This window comes from Apteryx rowi, unplaced genomic scaffold (genome assembly GCF_003343035.1).
Source record: "Apteryx rowi isolate R43461 unplaced genomic scaffold, aptRow1 scaffold_50, whole genome shotgun sequence".
Lineage (NCBI taxonomy): Eukaryota > Metazoa > Chordata > Aves > Apterygiformes > Apterygidae > Apteryx > Apteryx rowi.
Window position 1 is genome coordinate 2,845,945 of NW_020450761.1, and position 13,662 is coordinate 2,859,606.

Consider the following 13,662-nt stretch of genomic DNA (forward strand, 5'->3'; position numbering starts at 1 on the left):
CAGACTACTTCAATCAGATATTACAATTTAGTTTTCACTGTAGCCAAATTTTCAATTTGTCCTAAAACAATATAATTAGTTGTAGCAGAAGATTTAGTTTAATGAAAACAAATTTTAATCATTTTTATATTAAAATACCAGCATTAAAAGTCAGTTTGTGTGATAAGAAAATTCATTTTTAGAGAAAAAGGTCAGCAAAGATAAAGGATTACATTATCTATTGTTTATTGGTGTAAGTTCTGTAAACTAAAACTATACTCACAATAGGCTTCTAAATGTTTATGCTACATATACATTAAGTGTTGAAGTGAACAGTTTTCCCAAGAGCAACTTTCAACCTTGTACCCATTATTCTATATTCAAAATCTTAAATACAGACACACACGCATGTGTGCAAATGTTGATATCTATGAAATTGGAGGGACATAAATTTTGATCCTAAAACTCAGACCATTATCACAGCCGTACTAAAATCTCGTGTATATATAAAAGCAAAGATTAACTGGACGGCTATTTGTCAACATGGACCATAATACTGAAAACAAAACTCTGCAACATCTCCTGTATGACATATTTATGAGACTACAAATGCTAGTTCTTCTTTAGAAAATGAAGAACAAGCCCTTCAACAACCAAAAAAGCCAAGTATGTTCAAAGTTATGACGTACCAATATGGGAAGTGGAAACAAAGCTGCTTATTGATTTAATAATTAAGGTAAAGCATGAAGGGTACTTACACAGTGACCAAGCTAAGGGAAGCAGAAGGGAAAAGAGTGAAATATATCAGTGCTGAGCAGGTAGAAATAAAAGTGTAATTTTCATAGTTTAAAAAAAAAGAAAAAAATAAAAGAGCAAGCAATATAAAATGATTAAGCTTGGTGTTAGTATACCAGCAAATTATGGGAGCAAATTAAAAGTGGTGGGAGGGGGAAGGAACAGAGAGATTTATCTTTCCACAGTGGGGTACAGTTTGCCTGACATAGGGAAAAGGGCAAAGCTGAAACGCCAGCTTTATGGCCTTGTAAGAGTGTGTGCTTGCAGGAGCAGGAAGTAGTGCAGATCGCTGGCTCCGAGCTTTCTGCGGTTTGTTTCTGGGGGAACACCACCCTGCCCACGGCGCAGGTGCTGGGCCCACTGATCATACTTCCAGCTTCTGGCACATTAATTCCCCCATTGCATAATTTCTTCTTTCCAAAGCACATGAGAATGAATAAAGCTTAGTGATGTGAAAAAAATGTTAAGAGAAGGATCTAAGGAAGTGCTGTCAGTTTTAAGGGACCAGCTACAGATTGCATCTCTTGCATATGTTCCAAGTTCACTGTTTGCTTTGGAAGAGGCAGCCTACACCTAGGAACTGCTGAAGTAACCAAATCATGGAGGGGAATGTAACACTTTGAGTTGGGCATAATTCCTCCCTTTCTGTCACAAGAGTCTACCACAACCACTTTTGCCTTGATGTCCAGTACAGCTGATCCTTCCATAACCCATCCGGGGAGTTATTTAATACATTGCATTCAGTTCCAGGCCTTGAAGATAGGTTTAAGTTTTCACTCCTGTCAGCCTTGGAAGGTTTACATGCTAAGTTATATTCTCATTATTGAAGTTTGCATTTTATTGATTTATTTTTTTAAGGCTAAGATTACAGGAATCCATTTTTGTTACTTTAATTACTCCTCCCTTTTCCTTTTGTCCTCTGAAAGAAAAATTATTTTCCCACTGATCTATCCCCTCAGAAGTCAGCAGCATGTGTGCTTGACTTGAAAGCTTTTGTATTTGGAATTTACATGTAGTGCTCTTCAAAGGAGATCATTTTTTAAAAGTATAAAATATCAAAACAGACTGTGAAATACATTCATGTTGATTTGTTTTTTTCTTCATAAAGAAATCTAAGCACATTCCAAAAGCAATCAACCACAGACCTAAGGCAAGGATTACTGCACCTCAACCATTCATCAAGTTGTGTGTTTTCTATTTAAAGGGAAACCATCGCATTTCAGAGGCACTTCAGGAATAGCTAATACTCGGGTAAGGGACATGGAAAGGTCTGTCTAACAGGTAAGAAGCTTCCTTTGCAGTTTAAAAAGGAAAGGGTGCCACTCAGCTTGGGAAGCCCAGAGCTAAAGTTCCTTCTTGTTCCTGTTGGCCAAAGTCCTCACAGTTCCCTATGTGCATTTGCCTCACCAGCTCCCCAGGATCACAGCTGATCTTTTATCATAATCTGTAGCCAAACAGATATCAGTCTTATGGGAGCAGAGACAGTCCTGAGAAACAAAGTGCGTAGCAAAGCACAGAGAAACAAGAGGGAATAAAGCAAAGCAATCAAGCTTTCACTTTTTTTTTTGTATTTATTGTAGTGACATATAAAGCCATTTGCATAGTGCCTCTTAAGTTAACAGCATGTTTCCATCATCTCTTACGAGAATTTCCTTTTGAACTCAACTCCTTAACTGATCAGGAAAGCAGAATTTCTCCCAAGATTTAAAAGTGAACCTGCAGAAGAGGACACACGTCTCCAGAGACATTTGGGAGGAAGAAGTTCAAACTGCAGAATTACCTTCAGGGCATGCAGCTTCCTGTGGCCTGTTCAGTTTTGGCACCATGGAAAACCCTGCTGCAGGGTCCTGTACAACTGCAGCGCCACAGAGCAGATGCTGTCATGCAGCAAACAGCACATTGGTTCTAGCTAAAATTGCTATTGCAAGGAGTATTTGGTCACTGAGATATGCTGCAGGTGCTCTGAGTTTTAAGCTTATTATTTATGACATGGCAGCACACAGCAGCTCATTTTTACCACAAATGCTTCTCTGATTACTACCTTTCCCACAACTTTTGATTACAGAGGGAGAACATCTGGCCCAGTGGATTTCAGGAGAATTCCAATTCCAAGTCAATGCATCTTTTGAACACATCCTGATAAATAATCCTTACCTCACAGCTACTGAGATCTAAAGACACCTCCTTCAGATTGTGATTACAAGCCAGGCCTAATAAAAGCGCTCTGAAAAAGATCAATATTAGAACCATTTTTTTTTTAAAGCAGCTTTACAACATCATCATCATCTAAACAATCACAAGTTAATACGCCTATAATAGAAAAGCCATTTCAAAACAAAACCACGTCAACTGAGCTGTTATTTCTTGAATGACAATGGCAGCGCAAACATGCTGTGCCACCCTGTGAACTCTCCAGCAGCTCAACGACTGCAAGGATGCAATGCGAATAAACAAACAGTAAAACTAACTGCACATCAACAGTTAATATGTTCATCAGAGATTAATTTTCTTCAACATCTGCTTTAAAAGAGCATCAAATGATTACAAGAAGAGTGTTCTATTGTACAGCCATACTAACTCTCTTGTTTTTGCAAAAATTCAGGAAAAAATGGGGCTTTTAATAAATGCAAGATGCACTGCAGCCAGCCATATCAGCGGAGCACAATGTCTGTAACACTCAAATGCTTGTTCGCATTGAAGCTTCACATCATTCTCCATTTCTGTAACCTGATATATCCACATTTCAAAATGCTATTACAGAACAACGGTACCCTTTGTCTTTAGATAGCATGGCCAAGTGGTGCCTCATGACTGATTATGACTTTCACAAATCCATCTTTAAAGACAGTTGTCCTACAGAAGTTTGGTTCCATATATAAAAGTTAGTATTAATAATCATGTTTGTATTAATACTGTTAAATCAGGAGGCCCAATAGTATATGTCTTAAAGAACGAGCAAACACAATCTATGCATACATTCTAGTATCTTTAGCATATAGGCTGCTTCAGATTAGTTACTGAACAGAGAAAGAGAAAGACTTCCGTCCCAGATTTCATTTCAGCCAATGTTAAGCTAATAGCATCCAAACTACTGATACAGAGACAAAAATCAATCCTTTTTGCTGAGCCATTTGCCTAAACACTTGCTATGCAAGCGATGCGTAAAAGACATATTTAGCATGTGTGCAACAGAATGTTTTTCATTTAAACCTATTTATAGCTGCCCTGTAAAATACATTTAATATTTGTGCTCAGTTACCTCCCTAGACTATTAAAATACACATTTTGGAAAAAATGTGAAAGCTCAGCAACAGTTTTTATAAATTTTTAGTTCATCCCTGTCTAAACTGCCTTTCCAAACATGCATTCATACAAAGTTAGCCTGACAGATGATAAACTTTGTAAATAACTTGTTAAATATTTTGAGGCCACATAAAAATTATAGCGCAACCATGAAAAAGGCATGTTTAAAAAGAGACAGTGTGCTGCTAAAAATGTACTCTCTTCACAGAAAAGTTTTTTTCCTAACATCATTTACTATAAACTTACCCCGAGAAAAACCTCTCAATTTCTCAACTTTCTCGTGAAACATCACCAACAATCAAAGACACTGCAGGCAGAAATGTTGTATCTATACAAAACCACTATGTTTAAATTGCACACCTGGTGATACCTGGAAAAGTCTGGTCAACTGAGGTACAGAGAATGCAATGATTGGCCTTGTAACTAAGATTTGGATAAGAAGCAGATCAGAAATTTTTCTTGTTATAGCATTGACAGATAACAATGCAATTTTTGGCAGTATGTAAACTAACAAGAATTCCAACATACATTTAAATAGGGAAAAGAATGTGTATAATCTGCTTCACTCAGTTAAAAAAAAAAAAAGCTATAGTAACACATTAGCTACATTAACTAAATATAATAACTAAAAGCACCCTTTACTGCCCATTAAAAGGCATCCTCATCAATATGGCTTTATTAGCAAACATCTTCCCCCAAAGGCCTGGTTTATATTAACAGTTCCATCACTGTACAAGCAAGTGCAGCTTCCACCTCCCTCTCTGACTAACCAACATCTTTAAAATCACAGAATTAGTAGACGTGATTTAATTCCCCAAAACTGCAGATCTAAAGGAAGCTGATAAATTAAATTAAAAAATTAATCAAAGCTATGATGCAATAGAGTGGCTAAAAGGGGAATTTGGGAGTCAGGATATCGGGTATCTGCACTGAGTCTTTTTGGCAGCAAACTTGATCCTGAACCATTCCTTTAGCTCTGTGACTGCTAGTTCATGACACAGAACAGGAGCTTCTCCTTGTATCAGGACTTTTGCAGAGCCCAAGCTGTTGAAAGGTTTTTGATACACACTGATCAAAGATGCTAGAGAAATACTAATATTGTATACCATATTATTTTTCCTATTATTTCTGGAAATCATCCCTCATCTGCTATTTGTCATTGCCAAGTAAGCCTGTCTGAAAACAGGTGTTTTCAGTGATTTCATCATCTTCAGTGATTTCTAGGGTCTTAATTGTTCTGTAGAAGCTCTGTAATTTCATATAGTTAAGACCAAAAGACTAAGCAGCTTCCCCAGGAAATACCATGCCCTCAGCGGTATTAACACCAGAATAACTTCCACAGGATACTTTTGAAGTGTATTAGGCAGTCCAAGCAGGATTACTTTCAGAGGGAAAACAAGGTGCACTGAAGATCATGGTTCTCTGTGGTGTTGTTAGAGACTTGGCTCAGCCAAGAAAAAGCTCAGGTCCAAGAAAAAGCACAACAATGAAACTGCCAAACAACGTTAGTGGCTCCTTGCTACCCTCTAGGCAGTGATGAGCATTGCCATCAAAACAAAATAAATGAAGCCAATGCCATAATGCGAGCCAACTTACCGTGGAATGGCTGTCCCAAGATTGCCTGTGTACAGGTGGATGTTGGAGCAATGCTCCCTTCTGCAGCTCTCTGTGCTGGTGAAGCATGTTACTCCTCTCAGCTCATCCTAAACTACTCAACTCTTTAGTTCTACCAATAGCACTCAGGTGAGTAACTCCATCTAACCAAATTCAGTCAAACTGAGCCAGATTAGCTTAAACATGATCCATGGGGTAGGTTTTTCTAATCCAGATCACTTTGGCTGAAAAGGACTGGAAAGATCTCGTTAGCTACGCAGCTGGGAGATCAAGGAGTCACAAGTATTTAGGACATATTCATACAGTAACATCTTCCATTTGTAGAGCACACACTGGCCAAAACTCCTCAATATCACAGGAAACACTCATCATGCCAGGGGGAAAGCTAAATATGAACCTTAGCCTTTGGGGCCTCTGATCTTTCCTAATCTGTACAGACATTAAATGTTTCATGGCATTCTTTTTCTCTGCACTACTGATTGTCCTGTGTCTTAGTCACATATAACTTCTGCTCTTCTTGCTTCACTACACATAATTCCCTGCTGCCTTCCACCACAGAATCAATATCCTTAAATTAAACAGGATCAACCAATATATTTTCAATAATCACTGTCTGTTTGAAAATGCATCAATACCGTATCTTCCTAATCTTAGCAGTCTTGAGACAGCAAGCAAAAGTATCGTAGTGAACACAGTGAAAGATCAGAGCTAAAGCAATAGGCTCATGCAGCTGAATACTGAGTTCAATTCATTGCATCTTATTTAAGCATTGTATTGTACTCTGTCCTCTCCAGTGACAAACTGCACTAAGCAAAAATTCCCCCAAACAACGTACACTGTTCTTTCATGTGTGGCCCTTGTAACTTTTTTCCCCCTTAGCTTCCCTCAGATTCCACCCAAAGTTTTCCATCCAGTACTTAATAAGTTTCCTTCACCTCCCACATTTCTGGTTTTGCCATCAACTCCCACTCACTAGCTACTCCCTTGCCAAGTTACTGACCACTTCCCGCCTCTGTTTCCCCTCAGAAGGCAGGCTCCTAACTATACAAGTGTAACCAGAGGCTGTGTCCAGACTAGAATTTTGGAAATATGTTACTGGAAACAGTTACTGAACATGTCCAGATGTCGACTATGGATGGGGTTATTTATGTTTTATGTTTTTATTATATGTTTTGTAACGACTACCGAGTTGAAGCTTTTAAAAGAGCTTTTTCTTTAATTTAGCCCAATAAACACAAGGCTTTTGCCAGAATCACAGGATGGCCTATCTAGATTAGGTTTACCTGTCTAGACCTATTTTGATTTTAAAACACTCCTTTAAATTCCAGTTATCAAAAGTTCAACACAGTTCAAAACTGCATACATCACAGGAAGGGTGACACAGGGCTACACAATTTCCCTGCACTAGCTATAAGAGGAATTCCTCTCCAATATTACATGGGCAAGGGAACATACAATCCACATACCCAGAACCCCTTATCTACAGCATGGGTGACATAAGGAGAAGAGAAGCATTACCCTTCACTTTCCTAGAAGTTGCTGCTATCATCTCTCCCCCTGAAATGAGGGCATACCTCCGCGCAATAGGTCTCTCCTCCCAAGCACTGCAACAGGTTCAGTTTCACAATGGCTCTTGCAATACTGTAACCTCAAAGGAATGGCATTCACACAAGTATATAATACCATTTTACTGTGAAGCAAACAGTTTTGTTTGCAAACCACAAAGCTAGAAACATATCACAAAAAAAAGCTGATGGAAGCTAAACAGCTGCGACATTCACACATAACAAAATACGATTAATAGTCTCAACTGTGAGATGGAAACAACATTTCTTGAATGCGTGAACATTATGAAACTCACTCTTGCAATGTAAACAATGTAAAAATGGAGAAAAATGCAAGTAAAATCCTTTGCCCTTTGTTTTAAATATGGAGCACTTGCATAGTAACAATGCAAACTAGGTCTTAGGTAACAGGAGAAAATGAAATGAAATTCTTACTTTAGAGGCTCAGGAGGGAGTTTAGTTCCTGAAAGATTTATCTGCATCAAAGCAAGGGAACTGCTGAAAAACTGTTTGAAGGAGGGAGGGACTTCTTTTCCTTTTCTGTAAGTAAACAAATTCATTAAGTAGTAGCATCTGGGTACTCCTTATTCCAAAAAATAGTGAATGCAAGCTGTCAGGATGGTAATGACCTTTTACTAGTGTTTAATTTGTTGTACCTTGAACTGCTTTACAATCAATGGCTCTAAATTAGCTCAGAAACATGATGTCATCAAAACAGTGATTCAGCAACACTCCTCAGCATTTCACTGCTGCTCAGAAGATATTACTACCTAATTTCTCTTTGGTGAACTATACAGAATGATCATTTAGGTCTGATTAGTAGTGAACACACTCATCTTATGAGCAAAAGATCAAATATGATATTAGGAAAACACCAAAATCGTCTTTTCACCACTAGAAATGATTACTTAACCCTGGAGTAGCTTACCCTCAACTAGGTATCACCTCTGAATAAGGACCCAAGCACACAGATATGAAGAAAAGGGAAGCTAATGTTGATATTTCCTATGATGCAAGTATTCTACAAAGCCAAAGTTCAGTCTTAAAGACTTTCAGAAGGACTTCTCTCCCAGAAAAGGAAGAAGAAGAAAAAAATTTTTGCTACCATCATCAAATCACGAAAAATCTATACTTCAAAAATCAAATTTAAAGATGGACTTCAAAGCCTGATATCATGTCTCTTAGAGACACAAGATGTATATAGATTCTTTGCTGCACCAGCATTATAAAAAATATATTAGACAAGGTAGCTTACTTTACAGCCATCTAGCAAAGAGTGGAAAGGGAGACAAAATATTTTGCTTGGGATAAATAACACCTCTTTCATATAGACCCTTTTATAAAGTCTTAGGCTTCTTCTTAAAAAGAAAAGTGCAGCACGAGCAACAAGACATTATAAAACAAAAATTCCAGGAGTTAAGAATAAAGTCATTTAAATTATACCTGTGAGAAAAAAGTGTCCTAGAGAGGCTAAGGACAGCTAGATGCTGAAGACATCCACGAAGGAGGGCCCCACACACCTGGTGAAAAAAAGGAAGACTGATTTAGTTCACATTAAATTAAAAAATGTACCTGAGGGTGAAGGGTGGGGAAGGTTTATTTTGTATTTGAATCTGCACAAAAATATACTTTACCATATCTAGCGCACATTCCGTGTTGGATAAATCCAGATGAACAAGTGCATTTGGCTGGGCCAAAAAATTGTACAGGTTCTTTAATTAAGGGGAAAAGAACATGCATGTTAATTTTGATATTGATGAAACAAACTACTGGATATCTACTTCTGAAATATATTTTAGGCTTTTATTATAAAATTGCACCACAACAGCAGTGTCTGAAATGTCTTCTCACCTAATTTAAAACCTGTTTTACTTTTGAAGGCTACCGTTCGTTAAAAAGACAAAAGAATGGTGCCCAGACTACAAACAAGCAGTACTTTGATGCACAAGTCTTGAGTTATCTTGCAATCCATTTTGCCCAGAAATGATGATTAATTTAGTTAGAAATAGCTTGGAATGTCACTCAGATTGCTGTCACATTTCTGAAAGGCTAATCGGTTTGAAAGTTTAAAGCCAGTCCCTTTAGGCATATGAGGGAAGCAACTAATTCGTGTCTGAAGCCTATGATTATTTTTTACTGTCAACAGTGCATTAAGGGCTTAAGAGAGAATACAGAACTGGTAACAAGATTTTAATTATTAATGTCTTTAGTAATACACAGAATATATCATCTGCATGTTAGTTTATGTAAAAGTTCTTGCTACATACTGTTTTATTTTGGACTTTTTTAGTCACCCAGAACAATACAAATACAAAGATAAAAGTATGACCTAATTCACAGAAACATGGAAAACTCAACTCCACATGAAATCCAGCCAAACAGAGCGTGTTACATACTTCTAAAATAGAATCATCTTAAAATTAGGTCATTTAGCCCATATACCTACAGTGAAAGAAAGGTCCCTACTTAAAAATCCCTGTGCTCTGCTAGGGTTAAAATTAAATGCTATATAACACGATTTCTTGGCTCCTGCTGGAAAATTGTTCCACAGATTAAGAGATCTCAGTGTTAAAAATATTCTTCTTTGAACCATATATCTCTCTTTGACAGGCTAAGAAAAGCCTGACTTTTCATGCTTATGTCCCTTAAAATATTGYAGGCAGACATCAGATTTCTTTAACTATTTCCTGTCAATGATACACACTTTCTTTTAGATGTTTATCCATTATGATATTCTCTCTTCGAGAATGATTCAGTCTGTATCTTTATTTCTATTTAACTATTTATATTTGCCACTTCTTTAAATCCTCTTGTCCCATTGAAACTTTCATTTCTCACATCTGAAAAGACTAGTTCTTTGAATGCACTGACAAATCTGAAGCTTGTAAGATTTGTGAAAAAAGTCACACAAAGTTACAGGCAGATAAAGTCCTACTGCACTTAAAGTGCTCAGACTGAATGGCTCCCGTGCTGCTTATTTTAGACACTTAAGACTTAAAAGAATTAAAAACCTGACACTTATGTGCACAGAATTGTTGAAATAAGAGAGAAATACAGATGCGATAGTCAAAATCTGAATACATACAAATTGAGAATTCAGTGGTTTGTGATGTACAGAAGACAGAGCTGCACCATAGTGTCACTTGATATAGTAACATAAAAAGAGCTGCCCAATGGATTTTCAGTAAGAATTAAATTCTTCAAAGAATCATGAGTTTCATCTGCCGTGTGCCAAAGAGATATGCAGTTTTATTTATAAAGACAAAAAATACTTAAAACAAAAATGAATTAAATCTTTTCAAGTCAGAAGAAAACAATTGTTTCCAACCTTCCAATGAAAACTTTGCAATACCTTTTCCACTAAAAAGAAGACGAGTTTTTTAAATTTTGTTTTGACTACTTTCAAATAGCATTCAGAGTATATGCTAAGATTACTGAACCAAGTGATATACTTGCAGCTTCCTCATTAATCAGTAAAAGCCAGGGACTAAAAGCATGAACTAATACTATGTGGATTTGTTTAGTTGTGTGGGGTAACTCAGGCATTTGAGTGCATACTGAAGAGTAGAGAGCAAAATGTTTTTTTCTATCACTACCAGAACTGTACTGAAATAAAGGCAAAAAAACCTCCCACAAAATGGCTTTGCCGTTCTTTAAACAATAAATTAAAACATTCATTCATTCACAAATCAGAAGAATGCGCTTACTGAGAGATCATCACTGCGGAGAGCGTTCCCTGAGAGGTCAAGATAGACGAGTGTGTTAGCGATCAGCGAGTTGGCACTCAGTGACTGGGAAAGGCTATTCACCCCTGCAACAAAAGGTCAATATTCGACTTAGCTAGCTCTAGACAAAACCAGCCCAGCCCCTGTAAGTGCACAATGTCAGTGAACATACTGTCATACATAAATGTTTAATGACCTCCTGTTACCATCACTGTACTGCATTAGAGGAAGATAGACCACCAGTGAGCCACAAGACTCGTCTTTGTCACAGAATCACAGAATCACAGAATCGCTGAGGTTGGAAGGGACCTCTGACCCAGTTTTGCCTGGGTCAAGCTCCATCAGCTTCTCTGCAAAGCGAGTGCACTCTGCCCCTGATAAAATGGGCCTCCGTGCCCTGTAGGACCCAGATGCAGGGAAGAAATCTTTTTGCCAAGTCTGCAATAGCTTTAACAGTGCTATACATTTTGAAACAGATTTTAAAACATAGCTTACTCCATAATGTTAAGACAATGTCTTCTTGCACACAATATTTAGATAAAAGTATCTGTGGAAAGAGGTAAAAGTATCTGATGAAGACCAAGTACATTAACAATTATAATTTGCCAGGACTTCAAAAGCAATTGACAAGACCTAGAAGTTAAAAATATTTCAATTATGTATTTGCCTGTAATTTCAGAAAAACAGTTAGTTAATTAAAATATCAAGAGATGTATAAACACTCTCAATTCCTGTTAAGAACAAATACATATTTTTCACATTAAAATTAAAAAGCACGCACTGGGAACAAACTAGTCAGAGCTTTCCTTTCCAAAGGAGTTCTTTTAGCTTTTTCAAACACAAATTAGGATGTGGCTATTTCCAGCAAATACAACCTTCCTCTGAGAGCCTTGCAGCCTATTATTGAGTTCCTAATTTATTGCAGATGGCTATTGCTGCCTTTCAAGCACTACATGCATGTATTTCTTATGTACATAAACATCAATGTCTCCTTTAGCAGATGCAGTGATTTTCTTGTAAGTGCCTGGCCAAAGCTTTGAAGCAGGGAAGTGTTTTGATCTACTACATGATATAAGGTAACTTCCCAAAGCCACTGGTCAGTACAACTGGACTGGTATTCAATGGATGGAACATGTCCATTCTTCAGTTAAAAATTCTTATAAAACAGATTTACAGCGAGTATGTGAGGAAGCAGGTGGCAAGCCACAAGAGAGCAAAATACCCCAGTTCAGCGCTTTAGTTTTCCAAGCTTCCAATTATTAAGAAAGTCTCCCACATTAGTAGTGTGACTGTTGGCTTCAGGAGATTTTTGATGCTGGCCCTTCTCTGAAAAGAGTCAGAGGACAATGACTTTTTTGCCAAGACTCAAAACTACTGAATGTCTACCCTGTCTACAAAGGCACATAGTAAATGAAACCTTCTTGACCCTTTAAAAGATCTATTTAATGACTAGAGGTTATAGCTCTGGGCCCACTTTAGTGGGTCTTCTCAAGAACAGTATTTTTAAGCAACTACAAGTACAAGTTAATGTAATGTACTGTCCGCATCTCGAGAACCAATTTGGAGAACTCAGGAAGAGTGCCTAAGCTAGCTTTGGGAAGGAAAGCTATAAAACAATCCATAAGGCTCCTGTTCATTTCATGTTCAGAAAGGGCCAGTTGCTCAAAATCAGCCACATCACTGAAAGCATAATTCAAATGATGCCAACAAGGGTTTTTTTAATTGACTCAGCAGCCTTTGGCTCATGCTCAGAAAAGCAAGGCCTATCTTCAAATGGGCATACTAGAATTTTCCATTTAACTAGAATCTTCAAGTCTATAAACTTGTGTTTGAACTTCACCTACCTCATACTATACTTTAACAGTAATCTTGCTTTTGTTTGCAGACAATCTATCATGCTCTTTTACTGCTCTCAGGGGGCTCGGACTGTTAATAGCTCCTAGGAAATTTGAGATGCAATATTTGAAGAAAGATCAGCTGGGGAAGTTACTGCCCGAACTTGTGCTCAATCTTAGAAACTTATCTCAAATGGAAAGTAATTTTTAAGTAAGGTAGAAAACCAGTGAGGGATTGTAGAAAATTTCTGAAATTGAAAAGCTAAGAAAAAAAAAGAAAAGAAAAAGTTCACCTCTCTCACCAAACAAAGCTGGAAAAATTCATATGTCTTGGGAATCTACTGAATTCAAGGTCAGTAAAGAACTTCCCTAAACAAATGACATGGTTTCCTTAAGACACCTGCCTTCCCCAAAGAAAAAACCCTCAGTCTCACAAGTTCAAAAATAACCTTCGAAGTTACAAACCAATTCAGTACCGTCTTCTCAAGTTAAAGAAAAACTGGCTAAGGAGGACAGCTTTGCACACAACCAAAGTGGCGAAGCTGAGATTCTTCAGGTTCAGAAGGTTATAAAAATCCCAATTTTAAGGTGTTGCATATACAGTCACAGGGTCTCACTAACAGTGCATCATATCAGGCTTTTTTTTTTTTAAGGGAATTTTGAGGAGCTGCCATGGGATAATATTCAGGGTAACATTGTTTTCTGGATTGTAGTCACTGTAATGCAGTCTGCACTAGGATTCTCATGAGGTCAATATTAGTCATGCTGGAATATTTTTTCAGCTTTTAAGATTACCTTTAAAAGGGAAGTTAAAAAACCTTCCAAGTTCTGTTCATAATCTCAGAA

At 37.4% G+C, this 13,662-nt stretch overlaps 1 protein-coding gene across 1 annotated transcript in view; it reads right to left on the reverse strand.

Moving 5' to 3' along the window:
• The window catches only part of CARMIL1 (capping protein regulator and myosin 1 linker 1), a 200,560-nt gene that overhangs the window by 74,917 nt on the left and 111,981 nt on the right, over positions 1 to 13,662 (reverse strand). The window contains exons 13-17 of the mRNA XM_026079768.1: positions 10,964 to 11,067; positions 8,891 to 8,968; positions 8,700 to 8,776; positions 7,692 to 7,796; positions 2,929 to 2,998 (exon numbers count right to left, since the gene is read on the reverse strand). Of these exons, the coding sequence (XP_025935553.1) occupies positions 2,929 to 2,998; positions 7,692 to 7,796; positions 8,700 to 8,776; positions 8,891 to 8,968; positions 10,964 to 11,067 (434 nt within the window). The remainder of the gene's footprint in view (positions 1 to 2,928; positions 2,999 to 7,691; positions 7,797 to 8,699; positions 8,777 to 8,890; positions 8,969 to 10,963; positions 11,068 to 13,662) is intronic.